Source organism: Balaenoptera ricei, chromosome 19, assembly GCF_028023285.1.
Source record: "Balaenoptera ricei isolate mBalRic1 chromosome 19, mBalRic1.hap2, whole genome shotgun sequence".
Taxonomy (NCBI): domain Eukaryota; kingdom Metazoa; phylum Chordata; class Mammalia; order Artiodactyla; family Balaenopteridae; genus Balaenoptera; species Balaenoptera ricei.
In genome coordinates, this window is record NC_082657.1 from 3,528,674 (window position 1) to 3,555,237 (window position 26,564).

Consider the following 26,564-nt stretch of genomic DNA (forward strand, 5'->3'; position numbering starts at 1 on the left):
GGGCCTCTCACTATCATGGCCTCTCTTGTTGCGGAGCACAGGCTCCAGACGCGCAGGCTCAGTAATTGTGGCTCACGGGCCCAGCTGCTCCACGGCATGTGGGATCTTCCCAGACTAGGGCTCGAACCCGTGTCCCCTGCATTGGCAGGCAGATTCTCAACCACTGCGCCACCAGGGAAGCCCTAAAATTCTTGATGGTCATGCTTCCCCCAGATGAACTTAGTCTTGGAGGAAGTGGAGCCAGGTATCAGAATTTTTAAGGATATTCTGGTTGATTCTAATACTCAGTCAAGTCTGAGCTCCTCTGAAGTAGAAGTTGGAGAGGAAAGTCCATGGTACCCACAGATGGGAATTCATCTCTCAGGATCACTGAACACGAGCCCAGCACCATAGCGAAGGCATTGAACAGGGGCTCAGAAGTTGGTTCAGATCCCATCTGATATTAATTAACTGTGACTTAGGACATTTAACTGTTCCCTTACAGAATGGGCAAGTCTTCTCTATGACCCATCCTGATAACAGCACAATTAATGCATTTGGTGAATTACTTTGTAAACTCATCAGCCTCATTGTACACATTTTTATATAACAAGCATGTGAATCCATATTTGCTACCAAGTCTCAGACCATTGTCTATGACGGACCCCCTTCCTGTCTGTCGAACTTCGTCTCAGGCTTTTCTCCCCACCTTGGTGTACATCACTCAACTAGCCTCTCAGTTCCCAGAACCCACCCAATTCTTTCTCCCACTGCAAGGTCTTTGTCCTTAGTGTTTTTAAAAAATTTTTATTGAATATAGTTGATTTACAATCTTGTGTTTCAGGTGTACAGCAAAGTGATTCAGTTTTATATATATCTTCTTTTTTGGATTCTTTTCCATTGTAGGTTATTATAAGATACTGAGTATACTTCCCTTTGCTATACAGTAGATCCTTGTGGGTTATCTATATTATATATAGTACCGTGTATATTTTAATCCCCAACTCGTAATTTATCCCTCCCCCCCACCTTTCCACTTTGGTAACCATAAATTTGTTTTCTATGTCTGAGTCTGTTTCTGTTTTGTAAATAAGTTCATTTGTATTTCGTGGGTTTTTCTTTCTTTTTTTTTTTTTTTGACTAGAGCATACAGACCCTGGAGTTTGCAGGGCTGTCTGCCAATACTCCTCACCTTAGTTATTTTGGGGGAGAACAAACTAGTTTTGATAGTTCAGAGGTCTTCTGACTATCCTATTGCAGCATGATCTGTTCTCTATAACAAATAATAAATTGACTCTAGTATTGTCCTGCCCAATCACCAGAAGAACTACACATTTTTTAAACACTTATTTTTATGGAGGGGGAAATTCACACGACGTAAATGAACCACTGTACACTCAGTAAACAACTCAGTGGCACTGAAAATACTTGTGTAACCACTGCTACTGTCCAGTTCTAGAACTTTCTCATCATCCCCAGTGGAGAACTCTATTCCCACGAAGCAGTCACTCTCCATTCCCTTCCACTCCTGGCAACCACAAATGTGTTTTCTGTTCTAAAGATTGACTTATTCTGTATATTTCATATGTGGCTTTTTGTGTCGGGCTTCTTTCAGCTAGCATAACATTTTCAAGGTTTATCCACATTGTAGCAGGTGTAAGCATGTCATTCCTTATATGGCTAAATAATATCCCGTTGTATGGATATACCATGTTTTGTTCATCCGTTTACTTGTTAATTTTTTTTTTTAAATGTAATTAGCCCCCAAACAATGGTTATCTCAATTTTTTAAGGAATCTTTTAGCCTAGAGTTATTTATTTATTTATTTATTTATGACTGTGTTGGGTCTTCGTTTCTGTGCAAGGGCTTTCTCTAGTTGTGGCAAGTGGGGACCACTCTTCATCGCGGTGCGCAGGCCTCTCACCATCGCGGCCTCTCTTGTTGCGGAGCACAGGCTCCAGACGCGCAGGCTCAGTAATTGTGGCTCACGGGCCCAGTTGCTCCGTGGCATGTGGGATCTTCCCAGACCAGGGCTCGAACCCGTGTCCCCTGCATTGGCAGGCAGATTCTCAACCACTGCGCCACCAGGGAAGCCCTACTTGTTAATTTTATTTAGAGAGAAATTGAATCAATTTTCTGTATCCCCAGTGGATATGAGAGCTCTGGGAAAAGGAGATCAGGAATGGAGGCTGTGGTAACATAATGCATTACTAGCTTAAATAACTCAACTTGCTGTAACGTCTGAGAGAAAACAATCCTATTCTGTTCACTGACTCTCAGGCTTCTGCTTTTTTGTTCCTTTCATCGTTTCACACCTCACCTTCAAACTGTCTTGAGGCACCTCTTTCCAGGTACCTACAAGACGACCATCTACCACCCCACCACCCATACCACTAATGCTTCATCTGGGTGACCAGCTGTCATAGGGATTTTTAAATTTTTTATTGGAGTATAGTTGATTTACAACGTTGTGTTAGTTTCAGGCGTACAGCAAAGTGAGTCAGTTACACATATACATATATCCACTCTCTTCTAGATTCTCTTCCCATATAGGTCATTACAGAGTATTGAATAGAGTTCCCTGTGCTATTCAGTAGGTTCTTATTAGTTATCTGTTTTATATATAGTGGGGTGTATGTGTCAATCTCGATCTCCCAATTTATCCCTCCCCGACCCCTTTCCCCTCTGGTAACCACAAGTTTACTTTCTACATCTGTGACTCAATTTCTGTTTTGTAAATAGGTTCATTTGTACCGTTGCTTTGGAGTCCACATATAAGCGATATCATATAAAGATATTTGTCTCTGTCTGTCTGACTGACTTCACTCAGTATGTCATCTGGATTTATTGCATTATCTGTGAATGTAGTCTGCACGTTTCGGTTCTTGATTTCCCAGCGTTGGTTCTCAACCCATCACCCCCGAGGTGTCTTTCAACTCGCAAGCCAGGCCACAGCACTTGTCTTTCAGAAAACTCAAAAGCTCCTCGTATCACTGTGGATAAAATCTGAAGGTTTTATAATAGCCTACAAGATTCTCCGGGATCCTATAGATATGAGCCACTCTTTCTACTTTCCTGCTAGCTTGGCATTTCAGCTACACTGGCTTCCTTCCCCCAAATATCATAATGGTTCACTCTGTATTTTACTTTTTTCCCCTCATATCATCTTTGCAATGTGCAATTCACTGACCATCACAAATCTACTTAATCCTTCTCTGTCCTAGTAATCCTAATCCTGTTTATTTTGTTCTGATACTTTTATCCCATCTTCAGTATAACGTGTCCTGATGTCACTAAAATAAGCTCCATGAAGAAAATAATTTTCAGTTCTTTGCTGCTAGGTCCTCAGCAAGTAAGAGTATTCCCGGCAACATGGTAGATTCTCCGTAAGAACTCGCTTAAATGAGTGGGTTTCTGTACTTTCTCAACAGGCTCTGGGGCTGTTCCATCACCCCTTTCGGTTGCCAGGATCTCGCCTCTGCGCTTATTAGCAACCAGAGCCTGGAGACTCTGGACCTGGGCCAGAACATCTTGGGGCAGAGTGGAATAATGGTGCTCCTTGAGGCTTTAAAACAGAAGAATGGCCCCTTAAAGACACTCAGGTTGAAGATAGACAAATCTACCATGGAAATCCAGAAGCTGTTGAAGGATGTGAAAGAAAGCAATCCAAACTTGACGATTGAATGCAATAATGCCAGAACAACGAGGTCCTCGTGTTGTAACTTCCTTTCCTGATGGAAGAAAGCTCTCTCGCATGTCCCCAGAGGGGGCCATCTGATATCTCTAAGACATCTCATGAATGAAGATCAGAACGTCAAATGTTAATTACTGGATCAAAATGTAGAATTGAGCACTGGTTTTTCACTCTCTGGTTTCTGGTAAATTCCGCACAAGTCACAGACCCACTTGATGTTAAAATATTTTCTCTCACAAGGATAATAAAAAGCAAAGCACTTTGTTTGTTGCTGTACTTATTAATATGCCCAACAGCTCACTTAGGGTGAACTTTATACTTGGCTTACTTAGTCTAGGAAAAAATATTACAACGTTCATAGAGGATTATGTGGGTTTCTTCTATTTTTCTGCCCTCGTGCAAGTATTTCTTGGCCTAATGTAATAGTTGCCCAATAAGCCTACATGATCAGTGTGGCTTGTGGTTTTGTTAATCAGTTTTATGATATGCTAATCCAGGAGTTGGTAAGCTTTCTCTGTAAAGGGCCAGCTAGCTAGTACTGGGTTGGCCAGAAAGTTCATGTGGGTCTTTCCATAAGATGTTATGGAAAAACCCAAACAAACTTTTTGGGCTAACCCAATATTTTGGGTTTTGCAGGCTCTGTGGTCTGTCATAACTACTCAACTCTGCCATTGTAGTGTGAAACAGCCAAAGGCAACACATAAGTGAGTGGGCGGGGCTGCATTCCAGTGAAACTTTATGAAAACAGGCAACAGGCTAGATTTGGCCCATGTGTTATGGTTTGCCAATTCCTGTCCTGAACTATCCCGGTATTGAGAAGCACACATCTGACCACATCACTCTTCTCTTTAAATGTTCAGTGATTCTGTGTGTATGTAATCCATACCTATTGCTGGTAACTCGTAGAAAAGGCTGGAAGGCCAGTTCGAACTTTAAAAAATAAAGTCACCATTTGGTGCTAATTTCTAGGCACTGACAAAAGTGGGTAATCTCTCCTTCCTTAATTTTTCCACCAAACTTAAGAGGTAGGTGATAAGACTACCTTAAGTAGTCCTATACTGACACGGGAGTCTGTATCGATAGGGGACATTATCGTAAAGTCCCAGTTACAGAAACAATGGCCTATAGTTAGTGATTTAAGTTGAAAGCTTAAACGACACAGTTTGTTTTGCATTTAGGATAACGTTTTCAGAGAACTTTTCTCCCTGACAGTTTTCACCTGATACCTACAAAAACCCCAAATTTCACATTTTTAGGTGAGATGAAATGTATTTTTAAAACCTTATTCTTGGGACTTCCCTGGTGGCGCAGTGGTTAAGACCGCCTGCCAATGCAGGGGACACGGGTTCAAGCCCTGATGCCGCAGAGCAGCTAAGCCGTGTGCCACAACTACTGAGGCTTCGCTCTACAGCTGGTGAGCCACAACTACGGAGCCGGAGCACCACAACCACTGAAGCCCATGTGCCTAGAGCCCGTGCTCCGCAACAAGAGAAGCCACCGCAATGAGAAGCCCACACACTGCAACAAAGAGTAGCCCCTGCTCGCCGCAACTAGAGAAAGCCTGTGCGCAGCAACGAAGACCAAATGCAGCCGGGGGAAAAAAATAAACCAAAACAAAACCTTGAATAATTTAGGTGGTATACACTTGAAAGCTAACAGGCGTTATCCCTCAACATTTTGAAGATATTATTGCATAGGTTTTAGCCTTCGTTGTTGCTGTTGGAATATCTCCTCTTGGTCAAATTGGCATTTCTTTGTAGCATTTCTCTGTAGTCAATCACCCCTTTTTTCTGGCTGTTGAGATGTTCTCTTCGATTTGTCTTTGAGTACTGCCATGTTTAAGTACGGATATTCTTTTTATTTCCTATTTTTTATTTTCTTTTATGCTAGGGATTCAGAGCTCTGGGAAAAAATTTGGCTTTTATCTCTTTATATGTTGTCTCCCATTTTCTGTGTCTCATTTTACCTTTCATATCCCTTTCACATTATTCCTTCTGTGCCATGTTTTTTGTGGGTTAAACATCACATTAGTTCTTTCCATCCATCAACTAGAAGATAAAGACCACAAGTTAACATAGATCTATGAACTCAAGTATGGAGGTACTATGGCTTACCTTAGTTGCTCGTTGATACCAGGAAGGACCCAATTTCTCTGTTTTGCATTGCCATCCTTAGCAGGCCCTTATTGAGATAAATCTGCTCAAACGCTCAAGGCTGCTGTGGTATTTGGGGTGACACTCAGCTGATACTGACTTAAATCGGGCTTTTGGATACCAGTGTTTAGTGGCACATGGTTAGGCAAGGATTTCAAGGGGAAAAGACGATGGAGGAACTGAGTATCCTGGATCAGGAGTGGTCACGTTATTAGAGGTGAGGCTGAGTGAGTCAAAATTCAGCCTTCTCCTTGAGTACAAAGCTCTTGGGTAGGATTTCTGTTTTTTAAAAAAGATACAGGGACTTCCCTGGTGGCATAGTGGTTAAGACTCTGTGCTCCCAATGCAGGGGGTCCGGGTTCAATCCCTGGTCAGGGAACTAGATCCCGCAACTAAGAAGTCCGCATGCCGCAACTAAGGAGCCCGCCTGCTGCAACGAAGACCCAGCACAACCAAAATAAATAAATAAATAAATGAATATTTTAAAAAAGATACAAACATAGTCGAGAGAGGTTGTGATTGACAGTGTCTGGGCCAGACCCTCCCAGAATTTTAAATACATTCTGATTGACACTCTGCAGCAGTTCATTTCCCCCTGCCCCCCAAAGATCATGTTATTTTATCTATTTATAAAGAAGGAAACAGGGAGAGGACCCCCTACCCCTATAGGACATGGCGTCTAAGAAGCAGATTAAGACTTGAAAACAAAACTCTTCAGATTGTAAAGCCTGTGGCTTGTCTTATAGCTCACTTTGTGCAGAAAATTTTTTTTTAACATCTTTATTGGAGTATAATTGCTTTACAATGGTGTGTTAGTTTCTGCTTTATAACAAAGTGAATCAGTTATACATATGTTCCCATATCTCTTCCCTCTTGCGTCTCCCTCCCTCCCACCCTCCCTATCCCACCCCTCTAGGTGGTCACAAACCACCGAGCTGATCTCCCTGTGCTATGAGGCTGCTTCCCACTAGCTAGCTATTTTACGTTTGGTAGTGTATATATGTCCATGCCACTCTCTCACTTTGTCACAGCTTACCCTTCCCCCTCCCCATATCCTCAAGTCCATTCTCTAGTAGGTCTGTGTCTTTATTCCCGTCTTGCCACTAGGTTCTTCATGACCTTTTTTTTTTTCCCTTAGATTCCATATATATGTGTTAGCATACTGTATTTGTTTTTCTCTTTCTGACCTACTTCACTCTGTATGACAGACTCTAGGTCGATCCGCCTCACTACAAATATCTCAATTTCATTTCTTTTTATGGCTGAGTAATATTCCATTGTATATATGTACCACATCTTCTTTATCCATTCATCCGATGATGGACACTTAGGTTGTTTCCATGTCCTGGATATTGTAAATAGAGCTGCAATGAACATTTTGGTACATGACTCTTTTTGAATTATGGTTTTCTCAGGGTATATGCCCAGTAGTGGGATTGCTGGGTCATAAGGTAGTTCTACTTTTAGTTTTTTAAGGAACCTCCATGCTGTTCTCCATAGTGGCTGTATCAATTTACATTCCCACCAACAGTGCAAGAGTGTTTCCTTTTCTCCACACCCTCTCCAGCATTTATTGTTTGTAGATTTTTTGATGATGGCCATTCTGACCGGTGTGAGATGATATCTCATTGTAGTTTTGATTTGCATTTCTCTAATGGTTAATGATGTTGAGCATTCTTTCATGTGTTTGTTGGCAATCTGTATATCTTCTTTGGAGAAATGTCTATTTAGGTCTTCTGCCCATTTTTGGAAATTTTTTAAAAGTCTTATGGAGTTTGGGGGTAAAGCAGCATAGAGTTTAGGACACTGTAGATCAGTGGTTCTCAGTAGGAGGGATTTTTTTTGCCACCCAAGGGACAATGTTTGCAGATATTTTTATTGTTACCACTAGGGGGCGCTCCCGGCATTCAATGGGTAGCGACCAGGGCTGTTGCTAAACATCCTGCAATGCACAGGACAGCCCCTGCCACAACAAAAAAATGACCCCACCCAAAGTTTCAATAGTGCTGAAATTGAGAAAGTCTACAGTCTGGCCATTCCTTGCTATAGAATAAGACAGTGGTCTTCCACTGAGCATGATTTTGCCCCCAATCTGGCAATGTCTGGAGACTTTTAAAAAATCATGGCATGATACACATCACATCAGTGTTACCATTTTCATCGTCTTCAAGTACACAATTCAGCAGCATTCAGTATATTCACAACATCGTGCCACCATCACCACCATCTAGTTCCAGGACTTTTTCATCACCCCAAAAGGAAACCCCGTACCCATTAATCTACTTTGTCTCTACGGATTTGACTCTTCTGGATTTTTCTGGGTCATAACCGGCTGTGCTACTAGCTTCTAGTGGGCAGAGGCCAAGGGTGCTGCTAAACATCCTACAATGCACACACAACACTCATCACCCTGAGGTTGAAAACCCCAGTGCAGATGGACAGCATGTGATGTCTTCAGGATATTGCACCCTCCCACGGGTCCCCAGCTGGGTCAAGTAAAGACCTAGGAGGGGTAGTGTCTCTTCCCTCGAGAGAGTAGGTGTTAAAAACCTCAGCCTTGTGGTGTCAGGAGGGCCTCCCTCAACATCCTGGCCTCGGTCCCTTCATGGCTCAGCTCTGCTGGGGCCAGAGGGCTTGAATGGTTGCAGAATCATGGCTTATGCTCTCACCATCCTGCTGAGCCTTGGTGAGTCCCAGAGAGAGGGTGGGGGACACCTATCAGTAGAAGTGGAGGCGAACTCTTGGCTTTGGGGTTGGTCTCACCAGGGCTCTCTTCCAGGCCATGCGTATGAGCCAGGAGACCCAGGCATGGGAGGGCGGGTCCTTCCCCCAAGGGGATACTTATCTAACCTCTTGTGGGGTTTTTTAGCAGTCAGAACGCACACAACATTTATCGCTTTCTCTCTTACATAGGTGTAGTTTTTGGTACCCCAAAACCATTACAATAGTAACATCAAGGATCACTGATCACGGATAATAATAATAAGAATAATAAAGCATAATAATAATAAAAAAAGTTTGAAATAAGGCAAATGTGACCAAAATGTGACACAGAGAGAAAGTGAGCAAACACTGTTGTAAAAACAGCACTGGTAGACCTGCTTGACAGAGTTGCCACAAACCTTTAATCTGTAAAAAAAAAAAAAAAAAAAAAAAAAATCCCTGCAAAGCATAATCAAACAAGGTATGCCTGTATTTCAGTAGTTCATTCTTTTTTATTGCTGAGTTCACTCTGTTTACTCTTTTTTTTTTTAAAGATTTTTTTTTTTTTTTTGGTGTGGGCCATTTTTAAAGTCTTTATTGAATTTGGTATAATATTGCTTTTGTTTATGTTTTGGTTTTTTGGCTGCGAGGCATGTGGGATCTCAGCTCCCCTACCAGGGATCGAACCCGCACCCCCTGCACTGGAAGGCGAAGTCTTAACCATTGGACCGCCAGAGACGTCCCACACTCTCTCTTTGTTTATTCTTTCACATTCTGCTGTAGAGACAAGCAAAACTCATTCTCCTGCTGATGGACTTTGGGCCATTTCCATTACCTGTTGCTTTAGAACTGTGTTCTGAGGCACCTCGGAAGTACGCAAGGTCCACTCGGGATTAGCTGCTAAAGTAGAGGTCAAAACCGCCATGTTACTTCTCACTGGGAAAGAGTTGATTAGCTTTCCAGGGGCTGGGATTCCCTTGGCTTTTTTGCCCTTGGTGCAGCATCAGTGTTAAGGGAGGGGCAACCAAGGTTAAGTCAGAAACCGGTAAACCAGAGGCAGTCACAGCTGCCTGATGACTGGCTAATGGGAACCTCAGCTTCTTCTGGAGTTTAGGTGACGCTAAACGCTAAACAAGTAACGCTCTTGTTTTGCACAAGACGGTTGTGAAAGACAGATTTGGGGTTATAAAGTCACTTCTATAAAAGGCTCAGTCGGAAGGATGGCACGGAGAGCTGAATCCAAGGAGACTCAGGGCTTGATACTTCTTTCCAGGATTACTTGCCAGACCTTCTCTTTCAGCAATTCCGATTCCTGGATTCCGAACAAGAGGTCTGTGATCACCAAGTGTCTGGGTCCTCCAGAAGTGGAACATTCCATCATGGTCCGGGGGCGAGGGGTGCGGAAACCTTCACACTTAAGGTAGAGAGAAACCTCCAGTGTCCAGAGCACAGACCCAACGCACATCTAAGAGATGGATCCAGATAGAGCGGGGAAATACCATTCTTTCTATGGAGGCAGAGGGCCCTGATCAGAGCTCAGTGACCCAACGGAACAGTCGATGACGGGTGAGCGAAACTCATACGGACATTTAGGTCAGGGCTGGGCTGGGATCTGTTGTCTCCAGCAGATCCACTGCCCCACATCCCATCCCATCCTAAATCTCAATCCATTTGGGTCGCGTTCAGACTCTCACTCAGACCACGCCCAGCTCCTGTTCTGGGACCCAGGCTAGACTCCGGGATCTCTCTCCAGCCCAGTAGTTCTCAAATGGGGGTGATTCTTCTCTCTCCTCACCCCCACGTCAAGAGACACTTGGGGCTGTTACAACTCGGGGAGGCGGTGCTCCTGGTGGGTAGAGTCCAGAGATGCTAAATGTCCTGAAATGCACACTGCGGCCCCTCCCCCACCCCGTACAACGAAGAATCATCTAGCCCCGAAAGTCAGCAGTGCCAGGGTTGAGAAACCCTGGTTTACAGGATTCTTGCCCCCAAGATAACCACCATCTCTGACCACTCAATCTGGGGAAGAAGGCAGGGTTCCAAGTCTGGGGCAATTCTCCAAACTCCACGTGGGGTAAGACACCCCTATTTTTAGAGGACTGGCAATAGGTTCCATGTCAGTGAGAAGAGAGGAAGCAAAGCTGGAGAAGATAAATAGACCGAGATATTTTACAAAGAAAAAGATTAACCAAAAAGTCCTTTATTTGGCCCTGCTGACCTCTTTGCTCACCTTTCAGGTGGGTTTTCCCCTTGCTCGCTCTGTTGCAGTCGTGCTGGGTGTCTTGTCCCTGCCTCGGGCCCTCCACCTGCTGTTCTCTCTGTCTGCTGGGTGAGCGTTTTTGAGGCATTTCAGTATTTGATGTGGCCGCCCTTCTCAGCACAGTCAATACGTCCTCACCCAGCTGACCGCCAGATCTCATGGAGGTCCGTCCCCCATCACACCCACCTTTTTCCATCACCCTATTTATGTCCTTACAAGCCAGGGGTTCTTATCTGGGTCACTCTTAATTTCGTCCTCATGGAGACATTTGGCAATGTCCAGAGAGACTTTTGGTTGTCACACATTGGGTGGGTGGGTGGTCCTGGCATCTAGTGGGCAGAGGCCAGGGATGCCGCTGACACCAAGCAATGCTTAGGACAGCCCCTGCCGTGCACTGAATTGTGTCCAAATGCACATGGTGAAGCCCTAACCCACCAATGTGACTGTATTTAGAAGAGAAACAGGGCTTCCCTGGTGGCGCAGTGGTTAAGAATCTGTCTGCCAATGCAGGGGACACGGGTTCAAGCCCTGGTCTGGGAAGATCCCACATTGCCGCGGAGCAACTAAGCTCGTGTGCCACAACTACTGAGCCTGCGCTCTAGAGCCCACGAGCCACAACTCTTGAAGCCCGGGCGCCTAGAGCCCGTGCTCCGCAACAAGAGAAGCCACCGCAGTGAGAAGCCCGTGCATCGCAATGAAGAGTAGCCCCCACTCACCGCAACTAGAGAAAGCTGGCGCACAGCAACAAAAACCCAGCGCAGCCAAAAACAAATAAATAAAATAAATAAAAAATTTTAAAATGTTAAAAAAAAAGAGAAACATTTGGACATCTATCATAGAGAAATTGAAACCATGGCATTAAATGAAATCAACCAGGCTTGCGTTCAGAGAAACGTGGGTCCACCATAGAACCTTAAAGCTCTGGCATTGGAGAGCCCGAAAACTCGGTGGTGGAGGGACAGTCAGAAGTGAGTAGGGAGAGGTGTCAGAAAAAGCCATCGAAGTGACTATTTCAAGGAGGAAGTGGTCGTATACAAGTACCAGAAGAACAAAATAAGGTGAGGTCTGAGGAGCGTCCACTGGGAGTGCCAGGAAACTCATTAGTGTTTGTGACAAAAGCAGCTTCTGAGGAAGTGTGGGGTGAGAAACCAGTTTCTAGTGGTTGAGGAACAAGTGTGAAGGGGCAAAGCAAAGACCGCCCATGTGGGGAATATGTCAGGGCAACTGGTCGCCTCGTCCATGGACCAGGAAGAGTAGAAGGGGATGGACATTCTCCGAATAATCGTATCCATGTTCTGAAGCTTTAGTTCCTGTTCCTAACTCAGAGTTAGGAAACTTTGGTGCCAGTGGTGGTGGTGGTGTTAACAACTGTGGAGCACTGACAAATCCCTAGGATGGGGGACTTCCCTGGTGGTCCAGTGGTTAAGACTTCGCCTTCCAATGCAGGGGGTGCGGGTTCGATCCCTGGTCTGGGAGCTAAGATCCCACATGCCTCGCGGCCGAAAAACCAAACCACAAAACAGAAGCAATAGTGTAACAAATTCAACAAAGACTTTAAAAATAGTCCACATCAAAAAAAAAAAAAAAATCTTAAAAAAATAAACCCCTAGGATGATGTCATGAACTCATATATTACTAAGAAGAAGCTATTGTTCCCGCCTTTCAGCAAATGCAAGGTGAAAATAGAAAGGACATATCTTGCCTCAGGAACACAGGTGTTAATGGAGGTCGAATTTGGTCCTTTCCCCCACCTCCTGATTGTGCCGTCCACCTGTTGTATGAAACGGGATGACGGAAGCAGGCAGGGAAGGCAGACTGGAGGTTCAGTCTTAGTGTTGTAATGGGCAAGATGGAAGAACTGGGGGGTAAACACAGAAGGAAGAGAGGCAGGGCTGGGGTAGGGAGAGGAGATGCCATCTCAGCCTTCAAACCTCACCTTTCCTAATACCCATGAGACCAGGATACTGTAGCATCAACCTGCGGGAACAGATCACCAGACGTGTGGGCACCTTGAGAAAGAGAGAGAGGTTAGACCAGTGCTGTGATGGAGTGATGAGTGTGCCTGCTTAAAAAAAAAAAAAAAAAAAAATATATATATATATATAGATAGATAGATAGATAGATAGATATATAGAGGTATAGATATAGATATATATGATTCAGCCATGAGAAAGAAGGAAGGAAATTTTGCCATTTATGACAACAAGGATGGACCTTGAGGGCATTATGCTAAGTGAAATAAGTCAGAGAAAGACAAATACTGTATGATATCACTTAAATGTGGAATCTAAAAAAACAAACTCGTAGAAACAGAGAGCAGAATGGTGGTGTGTAAAGGCTGGGGGGGGTGGAGAAAATGGGGAGCTAATGTTTAAGGGTACAAACTTGCAACTAGTAGACAAATAAGTCCTGGAGACCTAATGCACAGTATAGTGATTACAGACAACGGTCATCATCGAACTTGGTAAGAGAGCAGGTCTTAATTATTCCAACCACAAAAGGAAGTGGCAATTATGTGATGTGATAGAGGTGTTAGCTAATGCTACAATGGCAATACTTTTACAATAGATAAATGTCTCAAAGCAACACATTGTATACCTTAAACCTACACAATGTTCTGTATCAATTATACTTCAATTAAAAGAAAAACACTTTTCAGTTTGGGACAACAGAGGCTCTCTGATGTCTCTTGATGTTGCTCCAAATGTATCCTCTTCTTATCACACCTATCATGGTTCATCCACAATATCAACGCCAGTGGGTGGGAATGAGGGCAAAAAAGGTCCCCTTCGTCCACCCAGGTGCCCAATTTACAAACTTCCGAGTTTTTTTTTTAATTTGGAGTACAGTTGATTTACAATGTTGTGTTAGTTTCAGGTGTACAGCAAAGTGAATCTGTTATACATTTATCCACTCTTTTTAGATTCCTTTCCCGTATAGGTCATTACAGAGCATTGAGTAGATTTCCCTGTGTTATAAAGTAGGTCCTTATTAGTTATTATTAGTTATCTATTTTATGTACAGTAGTGTGTATGTGTCAATCCCAGGCTCCCAATTCATCCCTCTCTCCCTTACCTTCTGGTAACCATAACAAACTCAGAGTTCTTGTTGACCCTGCCACCTGCCCGCCCATCATTTCTAAACAATAACATGAAGTATGGCTTCTGTGCCTGAAATATGTCAAAGGTGTCTACCTTCTCAGAGTGCTTATTAACTTTCACCTAGAATAATGTAGGAGCCTCCTAACTGATCTCACTGGATATGTTCCTTCTTATTTTTTTTTTTTTTAATTTATTTATGGCTGTGTTGGGTCTTCGTTTCTGTGTGAGGGCTTTCTCTAGTTGTGGCAAGCGGGAGCCACTCTTCATCGCGGTGCGCGGGCCTCTCACTATCGCGGCCTCTCTTGTTGCGGAGCACAGGCTCCAGACACGCAGGCTCAGTAGCTGTGGCTCACGGGCCCAGTCGCTCCGCGGCATGTGGGATCTTCCCAGACCAGGGCTCGAACCCGTGTCCCCTGCATTGGCAGGCAGATTCTCAACCACTGCGCCACCAGGGAAGCCCTCCTTCTTATTTTTGAATGGAAACAAACTTAACAAAAGAAGAATACAAAGGAATTTTCTAACTTGGACAATGAGTATCTACAAAAAAATTATAGCAATTAGCTTACTCAATGGTAAGATATTAAAAATATTCCCCATAATATTGGTACTAAGGAAAGGGCACGTGCTATCGCCACTCCTATTGATTAATGTACTGGAGGTTCTAGCCAGGTAATAAGACAGTAAAAGAAAAAAGAAATTAATTTTGGAAAAAAATCCTAAAAATGTTTTAATCTAAAAATAATCTTAAATAGTCTAAAACTGTTAATATTAAGAAGTGAGCTTTGCAAGACACATTCCATATTAAAAAATCAATTTTATTTTTATACTACCAGCAAGCAACAGAAGCAATAAAATTATTTAAAGAATGATACCACTTACAAAATAAAAGTCGTGTAAGTAGGGATCTCTCTGGAGGTGATGTAACTAGTGGATATTTCTGGTGGGTATCTAACAAAAGATATGCACATTCTCTACATAGAATACTACAAGATATTATTTAGAGAAGTTACTGAACATGAAGTTAAATGGTGAAATGTACCACATTTAAGGTTTGAAACTTCCAAGGATGGAAAGATTGAAGAGATGATGATTCTCCGTAAATTGATCTGTAGCTTGGATACGATCTCATACGAAATCCAGGTGGGTGTTTTGTGAAAACTGATACCCTAAGGTTAGTATTGAAATCCAAAGCATGCAGAATAATCAAGGCAATCTTGAAAAAAAAAGGACAGAGCTAGAGAATATGTTACCAAGTCTCAAGACCTACGTGTACCTATCACTCACAGCTGGACCTCCATCTGGGTTACCAGTATTAGTTATGGAGCCTATATTGTCCTGGTTGTCAGCACTAGAAATAGGTGAGCCATTCTCAACTCTTCTGTCTCCCCCCACCCACCATGCTTTTGTTTTCTTTGCATATGTCCTTCTCACTGCAACCGGAAGGGTCTTCATACAGTGTAGAAATCATCATACTGCATCCATGATCAAAATGCCTAGTGAGCTCCCTTTGCCTTAAGGATAAAATGTGCATTTATTTATGTGGCTTCCATGGCCATGCTTGATCTGTCTCCTGCATTTGCCCAGCGTCATCCACAGCTACTCTTTTCTGTCACAATCAGAGCTCTAGTTATACTGAATGTTTTCACCCTCTGTCTTACATCTGAGCCTTTGGATACATTGGTACGGACAGCTGCCATCTTCCCCTTTCCTCACCCCTGCGTCCCCCTCAATGTCTCTATATAATGGAATCTTTCACAGGAAGAGGGCCCAAGGGCATCCTCTAGTTCCTCTCTCACAAGACATTTATTTTCTCACTTCTTTAAGATCTCTACTCCTGGACAATAAATCCTGTTATGGTGGGGATAATGTTTGCCTTGGTGTGTTGTACTCTCACCAGTGCCTGACACATAGTAGGCTCTTATAACAAGGGCTGGAATTGCTTATTACAGCTCTACTGTATTACCTTTCACTTCATTGGTGATGGAAGTGCCAATATTCAGCTTGCCACAGAGCTATTTGGAATAAAGGCTACATCCTCAACCTCCCTTGCATCTAGGTGCAGAAAGCTGTTAAGTTCTGATCATGGGGAAATAAATGAAAGTGTTTTTGGAGTGTTTCCAGTAAATCGTCATCACAAACAATTGGCCAGTACTTTACCCCCACCCTCCTCCCCTCCCTTCCTCTCTCCTTCCTTTCTTTCTCCCCATACTTCATTTTGCAGTCTGAAATACAAGCCATGTTCAATATTTCAGAAAGAGCATTGCAATACTTAACATCTGGCATTGACCCATTGACCAGTTTTGGAAGATTTTAACTTGGACTGCTAAGGACAACAGTAGGGCCACGGTGGTAAAGACCCCTCCATCCCCTTGAGGAGGCTCCTTTGCCCAGGTCAAGCCCTGCCTTTATATCTTGACCCCTAAAATATTTCTACCTGACCCATTTTTTCCTTGAGACTCTAGGTTTCTTGCCATAAACTAGAATATGGAAAGTTTGGAATGTCCTGAACCCACCCCAAACAAGTCCATCTCATCTTGAGATGAAGAAGACTATAAGTGGGTATTAACTAGAAAGTCTTGGACCTTAGAACACCTGGTAGATGAAGACCAGAAAGAAGAAAATTCAGTATTGGGGCCACTAGTAATGAGGTAATAATTGGTATGATTTTTAATTGCCCTTAGTATCAGGAATAATAATGGTTACCATGCATTGAGTAACTTATACATGTCAGAGTGTATGCTGGTTTCTGGATATTCTTGATCTCCAGATCTTCATGTTATCCCTTTGAGGTTGGAATTAATATTCGCTGATATTTAACAGAAAATGCAGATTTAAGAATGAATTTGACCTGTGTGAGGTGTCACAATATTGAGAGGCGGCGGGGACCCACATAATGGGTATATGAATGGGTTGACCAAGTAGAAACTCTCAAAAAGGAGAGCGTTTGTGATGCCCAGACAACATTTCAAGGACCATTCTCAGGAGTCTCAAGTTCCAAGGGGCACTCTGACCCCATTTATATATCCATTTGTTCAACATATATTTCCTGAGAACTCTCTGAGTAGTGGGAACTATGAACACAGCCATTACACCTGACATAAATTTAATTCACATGAGTTCACAGTCGATACAGGAAAATGGATACGTAGGCAGTATTAGGGTTCAAATGCTGTTGTAGAGAGTTACAGGTGCTTTGGGACTATGAAAGTAGTATCTTAAGTCAAGCTGGAGGATTTGGGAAATCATCTTGGAGGAGATGATATCTACTAGGAGACCCAAAGAACAAGGCAAGGTATGGATAAAGAAGTGGAGAAGAAGAAATCCTGCAAGGGCATAGGATAGAGGGAATCGGGGCATAGCTGCCATCCGGCCAGGGCACATTGGTGTAGATGTGCTGTTTGTTTATAAGCCTGCACCTGCATTCACTGGTTGTTGCCTCTCTGGCTCTTGTTCCATTTGATAAATGCACCTGTTCTGTACTGGTGGCTAAATATTTTGAATGACGTGTGCAAGAGACAGCAAAGAAGAAATAGTGATAAAGACAAAAGTAGGGAGGAGATATTCTCACGGCCACGCCGTTAAAGATGTTTTCAGGAAAGACCAGAGTGGTTAAAAATTTGGTTCGCAGGAAGCAAGTGCAACAGTACTTAGAACCTAGAAGAGACAGCGGGTTTTGCCTACAGAAGAAATTTAGCGCTTTCATCCCCAACCCTCTGCCAAACTCCATGCAGTTCTCCCTTAGTTTTCTGCGATGACTCTCTCCTCCACGGGTTCAACTCGGAGCTCCCACAGCCCAAGGTCAGGGTCAGCTTGCAGCTTTACCTATGGCCACTGCATCTCTCGGCCATTCCTCTAGGGCTCTTTGTGTTCTGAACCTTCTCCTGCATTCCTGACTTGAAGCCCTGCTGGCTCTGTCTTGAGGCTTCTTCCTCTGAAGCCAGTCTTCAACCAGGAGCCACACAAGGGCCACCAGGACCAGGAAAACTAGGCCAATCCGAAGGAGATTCTGGGCATTGTGATCCCAGAGGACAGGATCTGGGGTCAGAAGAACAAGAGTGATCGCTCACAGGAACCTACCAAGACCACCTCACCCCATCTCTCTTCCTCTCTCCTTTCCCGATCTTATCTCCTTTAGCGCCTACAGCCCCCGCTGCTGGCTTACCTTCCTGGAACTGGGTCTCTGTGGTTAACATGTAGGAGTCCCAGTGGCCTGCAGAGGATAAGGAAAGAGGAGACGTGAGGAAACGAGATGATGTGGCCTCTTCCATCCCAGGCTCTCCTACCCTTGGATATACTCCGTGACATTCTATAGCTTTTCTAGGTCCACCCCTCGCACTCCAGGGCCCAGTGGCTTCATCTGGCAGGTGGAGTGGAAGAGGGAAAAGACATACTGTATAGCACAGGGAGCTCTACTTAATGCACTGTAGTGTCCTCAGTGGAGGGGATACATGTATATGAATGGCTGATTCATTTTGCTGTGCAGTAGAAGCTAACGCAACATTGTAAGGCAACTATGCTCTGATAAAAATTAATTAAAAACAAAACAAAACAAAAGAAAAGAAAACAAAAGACAAACCAGAGGAAGAATTCAGCTCTAGGACTAATAAGCGTGTGTCTCCAGGCATATCTTCTGTGTGAGCCTCCGTTTCCTCATTAAGTCAATCACCATCCTTTCTTCTTTGTCCCACTAGTCACGTCATTCAGTCTTTTTTTTTTTAATTAATTAATTTATTTTTGGCTGTGTTGGGTCTTCGTTTCTGCGTGAGGGCTTTCTCTAGTTGCGGCGAGCGGGGGCCACTCTTCATCGCGGTGCATGAGCCTCTCACTATCGCGGCCTCTCTTGTTGCGGAGCACAGGCTCCAGACGTGCAGGCTCAGTAATTGTGGCTCACGGGCCTAGTTGCTCCGCGGCATGTGAGATCTTCCCAGACCAGGGCTCGAACCCATGTCCCCTGCGTTGGCATGCAGATTCTCAACCACTGTGCCACCAGGGAAGCCCATGTCATTCAGTCTTAACCAGACTTCTTCAAGGTCCTAAATGAGCCGCCCCAGCCCGCCACACCCCTACCATCCCCCCTGTGACATCATTTCCTGTCCACTGGCCTCCTGGCTGTTTTTTAATCACCCTGCCCATTTTTCTGCCTTAGGGCATAGGCCTAAGGACTAACGCCCTCAACTCTTTCAGCTCTTTTCTTTCTTTCTTTTTTTTTTAAGTCATTATTGAATTTGTTACAGTATTGCTTCTGTTTTATGTTTTGGTTTTTTGGCCACGAGGCAGGTGGGATCCTAGCTCCCCGGCCAGGGATCGAACCCGCATCCCTGCATTGGAAGGTGAAGTCTTAACCACTGGACCACCAGGGAAGTCCCTCAGCTCTTTGCTTGAAGCCTCCTTCTCTGTGAGGCCAGTATGGGCAACTCTGTTAAATGCTGCTACCTGCCCTCTTCCCCATCACCTTAATGCCATTCGTTCTACATTGTCTTTTTCCACACCATCGTTTCCTCCTTGTGTGCTCTGTCATTGATTTATGTATCCTGACTTTGACGCATGGTCTGCCTTCTCCTGCTAGAATACGAGTGCCACACAAGCAAGGATCTTTGGTTGACTGATACAACTGTAGTTCATGGCATACGCTATGCACTCAAGGGATGTTTTGAACGAATCCCAGGTTTTTAGTGTCACTGGGAGGCTTTGAGTCCTTCCCCAAGTTTAGAAGTACGTGTTACTCACCGGAAGAGGTGTGTTCTGTGGGTGCAAAGGTGGTGTCCCCGGCATCTCCTGGCAATGGAGACAAGGAGAAAAATCAAGGGATCTGGTCTTCCCACTTGTTCTCTACACTCCGCCCCCCGCCCGCCATCTCTCTGGCGATATTCCTCATGAGCTATCAACTGGGCCTCTGGGAAATCGACGTGGATGAGGGCACTGGTGAAAAGTACCCTCTGTGCATCTTCCCACCTGCCTCTTTGCTGCCTGTCTCATCATTATTTGGGGGTCAGTTAGGGATCCAGAAAGGACATGGGGTAAAATTGGGGGGTGTCCTCACCTTCGACCAGGAGCTTCACAGGCTCACTGGGGAAAGACCAGGTATGTTTGTTATAGGAGCCAAAACATCTGTATGTGCCTCTGTGAGCTGTGCTCACAGGGCCCATGGGGAACTCCGCCTGGATATTCCCATATCTGCGCTGTGGGCGGCTGGATCTTCCCTCCTTGAGCAGAAAGAAGGTGCTTGTTGCTGTTTCTAGGCGGCAACGGAAGGTCACGTTCTCTCCTGAGGTCACCTCAGGTCTGGGTTGAACTGAGAGGGTGGGTGTGTCGTACAGTCCTGCGAGAGAAGGTGGCTGGTAGGTAAAGAACATAAGTTCTTTTTTTTTGGCCAGGCGGCACGTGGGATCTTAGTTCCCCGACCAGGGATTGAACCCACGCCCCCTGCGTTGGAAGTGCGGAGTCTTAACCACTGGACCGCCAGGGAAGTCCCAGTAGAGAGCATCTTTATTCTGCTTCCTATATCCCCCATCCCTCTTCTCCTTAGGACCGGGATATCGCTCCCCAGAATCTTGGTCTCTTCTGTTTCCTAGATGTGTCTCGGTCATGGACATACCCTCCCTGATCTCTCCCTTCACGACTGAGACAGTTGCTTGCCTAGCTTCCAGGAGTGTTAAGATGAATCTCTTTCTCATGATACAGATGAACTTATTCGCAAAGCAGAAATAGAGGCACAGATGTAGAGAAAAAATGTATGGATACCAAGGGTGGCTGGGATGAATTGGGAGATTGGGATTGACATATATACACTGTTGATACTACGTATGAAACAGATAACTAATGAGAACCTACTGTAGAGCACAGGGAACTCTACTCAGTGCTCTGTGGTGACCCAAATGGGAAGGAAATCCAAAAAAGAGGGGATATATGTATACGTATAGCTGGTTCACTTTGCTGTACAGCAGAAACTAACACAACATTATAAAACAACTATACTACAAGAAAAATTAATTTTAAAAAAGATGAATCTCTTTCTGGGAATTGCCCTACATCACTGGTCCTCAGCGTTTGGTCCTTGGGACCAAAACAACATCAGCATTGTCGGGAACCTTGTTAGAAATGCAAATTGCCAGGCTCTACCCCAGACCTACTGCGTCAGAAACTTAGGAGAAGAGCAGCCGTCTGTGTTTTTAAAACATTATTATCACTTTTAGTCATAGTAAAATATGCATAAATCTACCATTGTAAGTATTTTTAATTGTACATTTCTGTGGTATTAAGTACATCCACATCGTTGTACAACCATTATCACCATTAGTCTCCGGAACGCTTTTCATCTTGCATAACTGAAACTCTGTACACATAAAACACTAACTCTTCATTCCCCCTTTCCCCAGCCCCTGGCAACCACCATTCTACTTTCTGCCTCTGAATTTGAGTATTTTAAGTACCCCATGTAGATGGAAACGTACACTTATTGATCCTTTGATGACTGGTTTATTTCACTCAATATAATGTCCTCAAGTTCATCCATGTTGTATCGTGTGTTAGAATTTCCTTCCTTTTTAAGGCTGAATAATATTCAGTTGTATGGATGGACCACATTTTCTTCATCCATTCATTCACTGATAGGCAAAGGATGTTTCTACCTTTTGGCTATTATGAATAACGCTTCCATGAACATGGGCTTACTGAAGTCGTCTGTGCTTCTACAAGCCCTACAGGTGATTTCTGATATCTACTTAAGTTTGAGAACCATATGCCTCCACTGAAGGGAACCATCTGACCCAAGATTACCCGGACTGCCAGTCACCTTAACCCCATTTACTTTGTCTTTTTTCCATACCACCATTTCGCCCTCACATGCAATATAATTGATTTGAATTTCCTGACTTTGACTCATGGTCTCTCTTCTGCTAGAATACAAGAACCACAAAAGCAAGGGTATTTGTCTGCAGTCTCCCTAAGAGTGGTTCTCAGCCAACTGCTGTTTGATACAGTGGGGGGTACAGAGCTTCTAGCCTCATGTCAAGACTATTCTGAAAGGCCACCCAGGTCCAGAGTCCCACATTTGCTCGGCCGAGGTCTCAGTTGAAGCTGCACCACAGACCAATTTCCCCTTCTGCCCGGCCTGCCCCCCTCACTCATCACAGGTGTGGTGTTTGAGGACCCTCCACAGGAATCCCCTCTGTGCACAAATATCCATCTCAGAGCCTCTTTTCTGAAGAACCTAAGACAAATCTGCTTCTATGACATAGAGACAATTCTCTAAAGGTAATCCCTGTAGGAAATAATCAACCCTCTACGTTACCCTCAAGACAAATACTAGTATCTGAGTGAGGCTTGGAAGAGAGTAAAGGAGATGACTAAGTGATGACCCTGCCCAGGAGTCAGGCTGAGGAACTGACTCTACAGCTATGCAGGGGGACAGTTACCTGTTACCACCAGATCCAGAGGGTCACTGGGCTCTGACCAGAGCTCCCCACTTCGATAGAAGCACCTGTACTGCCCTGCGGTCTGTGAGGTCATGGACGGGATGGGGAACTTTACTCTGTTCACCATTCCAGGTGACTCCGATCTCTTGAAGGCAGAAAGGCCTCCCTCAAAGTGCAGTTGGTACTCAACGGCCTCGTGAGTTCCTTGACACCAGATGATCACCAGTGTTCCTTTTGGAATCATGAAACTGGGTTCGGCCCAGATGACAGGTTTCGAGAGAGTCTCTGGAAAGGAATCAGAGGCTGGAGTTCCAGATAAAGCCCCTGCCCACCCTACTTTCCACCCAGCTGCTGGTCTCAAGCCCTCCTGGCAAGCCAGAGCCCCTGCCCTCTCTTCCAGTTGTTCTCAGGTGGATACTTAGTCTCAACCCAGACTCTGGGGCTTTGAAGGAAGGACTCACGCTTCTGGGTGCTGGTCCTCTGGCTCAGAGACAGCCCTGGAAAACAGGAATAATGAGATATATTGCCCCATCCACACTAGAGCCCTGAATTCCATCTCTCTTCCATGCAAGAACTCACCAAGAAAGAGAAGGGCAGCAAGTGTAGAAGGCATAGCTCAGGTTCTGCCTGGCTAATATGGAGAGCTGGGGGGAGACTGAGTCCAGCAGGCCAGGGAGATGCACAGGATGTGGTGAGTAAAGCCCAGCACCAATCACCACGGGACTTTCACACTGACTTCTTTATGAGAAGATTCAAAGGTCTCCCCCCACCTCTGGCCATCGGGTATAAGGAAAGGAAACGGTCCCCAGGACACATCTGATGGTATCTGTGGTTTCTAACCAGAACCTCTGAGAGTTGTCTGCCCGAACTGAAACTCATTTCTGGGTCAACTTCTACATTTTGAAATATGGACATTATGCCCAGGGAAGGCATAGGGTAGTGTGCAGAGCAAAAGCCTTAGAATCATTAAAAAAATAGGTGTTTAACTTTGGCTTCCCTGTGTACATTCATATGCTTGGATGTCAACTGGTTTCATCAGAATGGACTGATAATACTGCCTTCTTCAAAGAGTTGTTATGATGTTTCAGTAAATAATATTTTTAAGCAAAAATATATTTTATTTGTTACATAATGACATTCCTTTAGTCTGTTATAAAGCAGAAATTAAATATTAAAATATTAAGTACTTAATATTAAAATATTGTCTGTTATAAAGCAGAAATTAAATATTAAAATATTAAGTACTTAATATTAAAATATTGTCTGTTATAAAGCAGAAATTAAATATTAAAATATTAAGTACTTAATATTAAAATATTGTCTGTTATAAAGCAGAAATTAGATATTAAAATATTAGGTACTTTAAAATATTAAGTACTTAAATATTAAAATATTAAGTATTAATATTAAAATATTAAGTAGTATAATATTAATATATTAAGTACTTAAAATATTTTAAATGCAAAATGTGTCCATTGTTCTTTTTTTAAGGGTCTAAATAATTTTAAATTAATTAATTACTTAATTGAAGTATAGTTGACCAACAGTATTGTATTTGTTCCAGGTGAACAGCACGGTGATTCACTATTTTTGCAGATTATCCTTCATTATAAATTATTACAAGATAATGGCTATAATTCCCTGTGCTATATAGTATATTCTTGTTGCTTATCTATTTTATACATATTAGTTTGTATCTCTTAATCCCATACCCTTTATTTGTCCGGACCCCCTTCCCTATCCCGTTTGGTAACCACAAGTTTATTTTCTATATCTGTGAGTCTGTTTCTGTTTTGCATATACATTCATTTGTATTATTTTTTAGAGTCTACATATAAGTGATATCATATCACATTTGTCTTTCTCTGTCTGACTTATTTCACTAAGCATAATATTCTCTAGGTTCATCTATGTTGCTGCCAATGGTAGAATTTCATTCTGTTTTATGGCTGAGTAATATTCCACTGTCTGTGTGTGTGTGCGTTTGTATCTATCACATATATCACATCTTCTTAATCCAGTCGTCTGTTGATGGACACTTGGGTTGCTTCTGTGTCCTGACTATTGTAAATAGTGTTGCTATGAACATTAGGATGTATGTATCTTTTTGAATTAGTGCTTTCATTTGTTCCGGATGTATACCCAGGTGTGGAGTTGCTGGATCATATGGTAGTTTTATTTTTAATTTTTTGAGGATCCTCCATGCTGTTTTCCATAGTGCCTACACCAATTTACATTCCCACCAACAGTGTAGGAGGGTTCCCTTTTCTCCCCACCCTCTCCAGCATTTATTATTTGTAGACTTTTGGATGGTGGCCATTCTGACAGGTGTGAGGGGATATCTCAGTGTTGTTTTGATTTGCATCTCTCTGATAATTAGAGATGTTGAGCATCTTTTCATGTGCCTGTTGGCCATCTGTGTGTCGTCTGCCCTGTATCTATGGTGCACCGGTAGGTGGTGTGGACCCTCGCCTGTTTGACTGCCAGGCCCTGCCTCGTGTGGTGGTTGCTTACCCACTGGTGGGCGGGCCCAGGTCCCAGGGTGGCTTCTTGTGGGACCCCAGGGATCCTGGGGCTGGTGGTGTCCCACTGTGGATGGTTTCCTTTGCTGTGCAGAATCTTTTTAGTTTTATGTAGTCCCACTTGTTTATTTTTGCTTTTGTTACCTGTGCTTTTGGTGTCATATCCAAAAAAATTATTGACAAGATCAATGTTGAGGTACATTTTTTCTTATGTTTTCTACTGGGAGTGTTAGTGTTTTGGGTTTTATGTTTAAGTCTTTTTTTAAAAAAATAAATTTATTTATTTATATATATATATTTTTTGGCTGCATTCGGTCTTCGTTACTGCATGCGGGCTTTCTCTAGTTGCGGCGAGCGGGGGCGCAGGCTTCCCATTGCAGTGGCTTCTCTTGTTGAGGAGCATGGGCTCTAGATGCATGGGCTTCAGTAGTTGTGGCACGCAGGCTCAGTAGTTGTGGCCCACGGGCTTAGTTGCTCCGTGGCATGTGGGATCTTCCCTGACCAGGGCTTGAACCTGTGTACCCTGCATTGGCAGGCGGATTCTTAACCACTGCGCCACCAGGGAAGTCCCTATGTTTAAGTCTTTAACCCATTTTAAGTTAACTTTTATGTGTGGTGTAAAAAAGGGTCGAATTTCATTCTTTCACAGATGTTTTCTTCCAGTCTGTGGCTTTTCATTTCTCTTGATACTGTCTATCACAGAGTAGAATTTTTAAATTTTAATCAATCCCAGCTTATCGATTTTTCCTCTCATGGATCATGTCTTTGGTGTTGTGTCTAAAAAGGCATCACAAAACCCAAGAGCATCTATGTTTTTTTCTAAGAGTTTTGTAGTTTTCGTTTTACATTTAGGTCTGTGATCCATTTTTTTTTTTTTTTTTTTTTTTTTTTTTTTTTTTTTTTTTTTTTTTGTTTTTTTTTTTTGTTTTTTAAACATCTTTATTGAAGTATAATTGCCTTACAATGGTGTGTTAGCTTCTGCTTTATAACAAAGTGAATCAGTTATACATATACAATATGTTTGTGATCCATTTTGAGTTCACTTTTGTGAAGGGTGTAAGGTCTGTGTCTAGATTCATTTTTTTGCATGTGGATGTCCGGTTATTCCAGCCCCATTTGTTGAAGAGAGTATCTTTGCTCCACTGTATTGCTCTTGTTTCTTTGTGAAAAATCAGTTGACTGTATTTATATAGGTCTATTTCTGAGCTATCTATTCCATTCTATTGATCTATTTGTCTATTTTTTTGGTCAACAACACACTCTCTTGGTTATTTATAGTAATTCTTGAAGTTGGTATGGAAATGGGGGCAAGTGCTACCCTCGCATCACATAATAGTAATGATACTTTCCTTCTCTATTTTCTGCTACGGAGCTCACCAACTCAGAGTGGAACAGTTTATTCCAGCAGTGTGCAAAGATCTGAAGATAAAATCATCTTGAGAGGCAAGGTTTCTGGTAACCAGACTTGAAAAACATTTCCTATGTGTAGGCACTGTTTTGAGTGGCTGGCATCATTCATTCATTGAATTCTCATGATAACCTGATGAAGTTGATAGCATTTACTCCACTCGTTTCCAGATAAGGAACTGAAGCACAAATAAGTTAAATAAATGCCATGTTTTATCCAGCTCATTAGAGGGGTTGGGTGATCATCTTAGGGGAATATGTTCTGAACCTGGAGTGTCTTCCCTGGACACCACATACTAAGGGCAATCATGCCATCCATTCTCCCTAAGT

At 43.4% G+C, this 26,564-nt stretch overlaps 2 protein-coding genes across 2 annotated transcripts in view; one reads left to right on the forward strand and one right to left on the reverse strand.

The window, feature by feature from the left end:
• NLRP7 (NLR family pyrin domain containing 7) overlaps positions 1-26,296 on the forward strand; it is a 42,009-nt gene extending 15,713 nt beyond the window's left edge. The window contains exon 7 of the mRNA XM_059905680.1: positions 26,200-26,296. Within this exon, the coding sequence (XP_059761663.1) occupies positions 26,200-26,296 (97 nt within the window). The remainder of the gene's footprint in view (positions 1-26,199) is intronic.
• LOC132354110 (natural cytotoxicity triggering receptor 1-like) lies at positions 17,652-22,918 on the reverse strand. Its single transcript, XM_059905774.1, is given in 8 exon segments — positions 17,652-17,751; positions 17,754-17,926; positions 18,054-18,101; positions 19,619-19,666; positions 19,932-20,210; positions 22,306-22,590; positions 22,716-22,802; positions 22,885-22,918. Coding segments are annotated over 8 exon segments (996 nt in total). The 3' UTR covers positions 17,652-17,709.
• Positions 26,297-26,564: the final 268 nt, after the last annotated feature.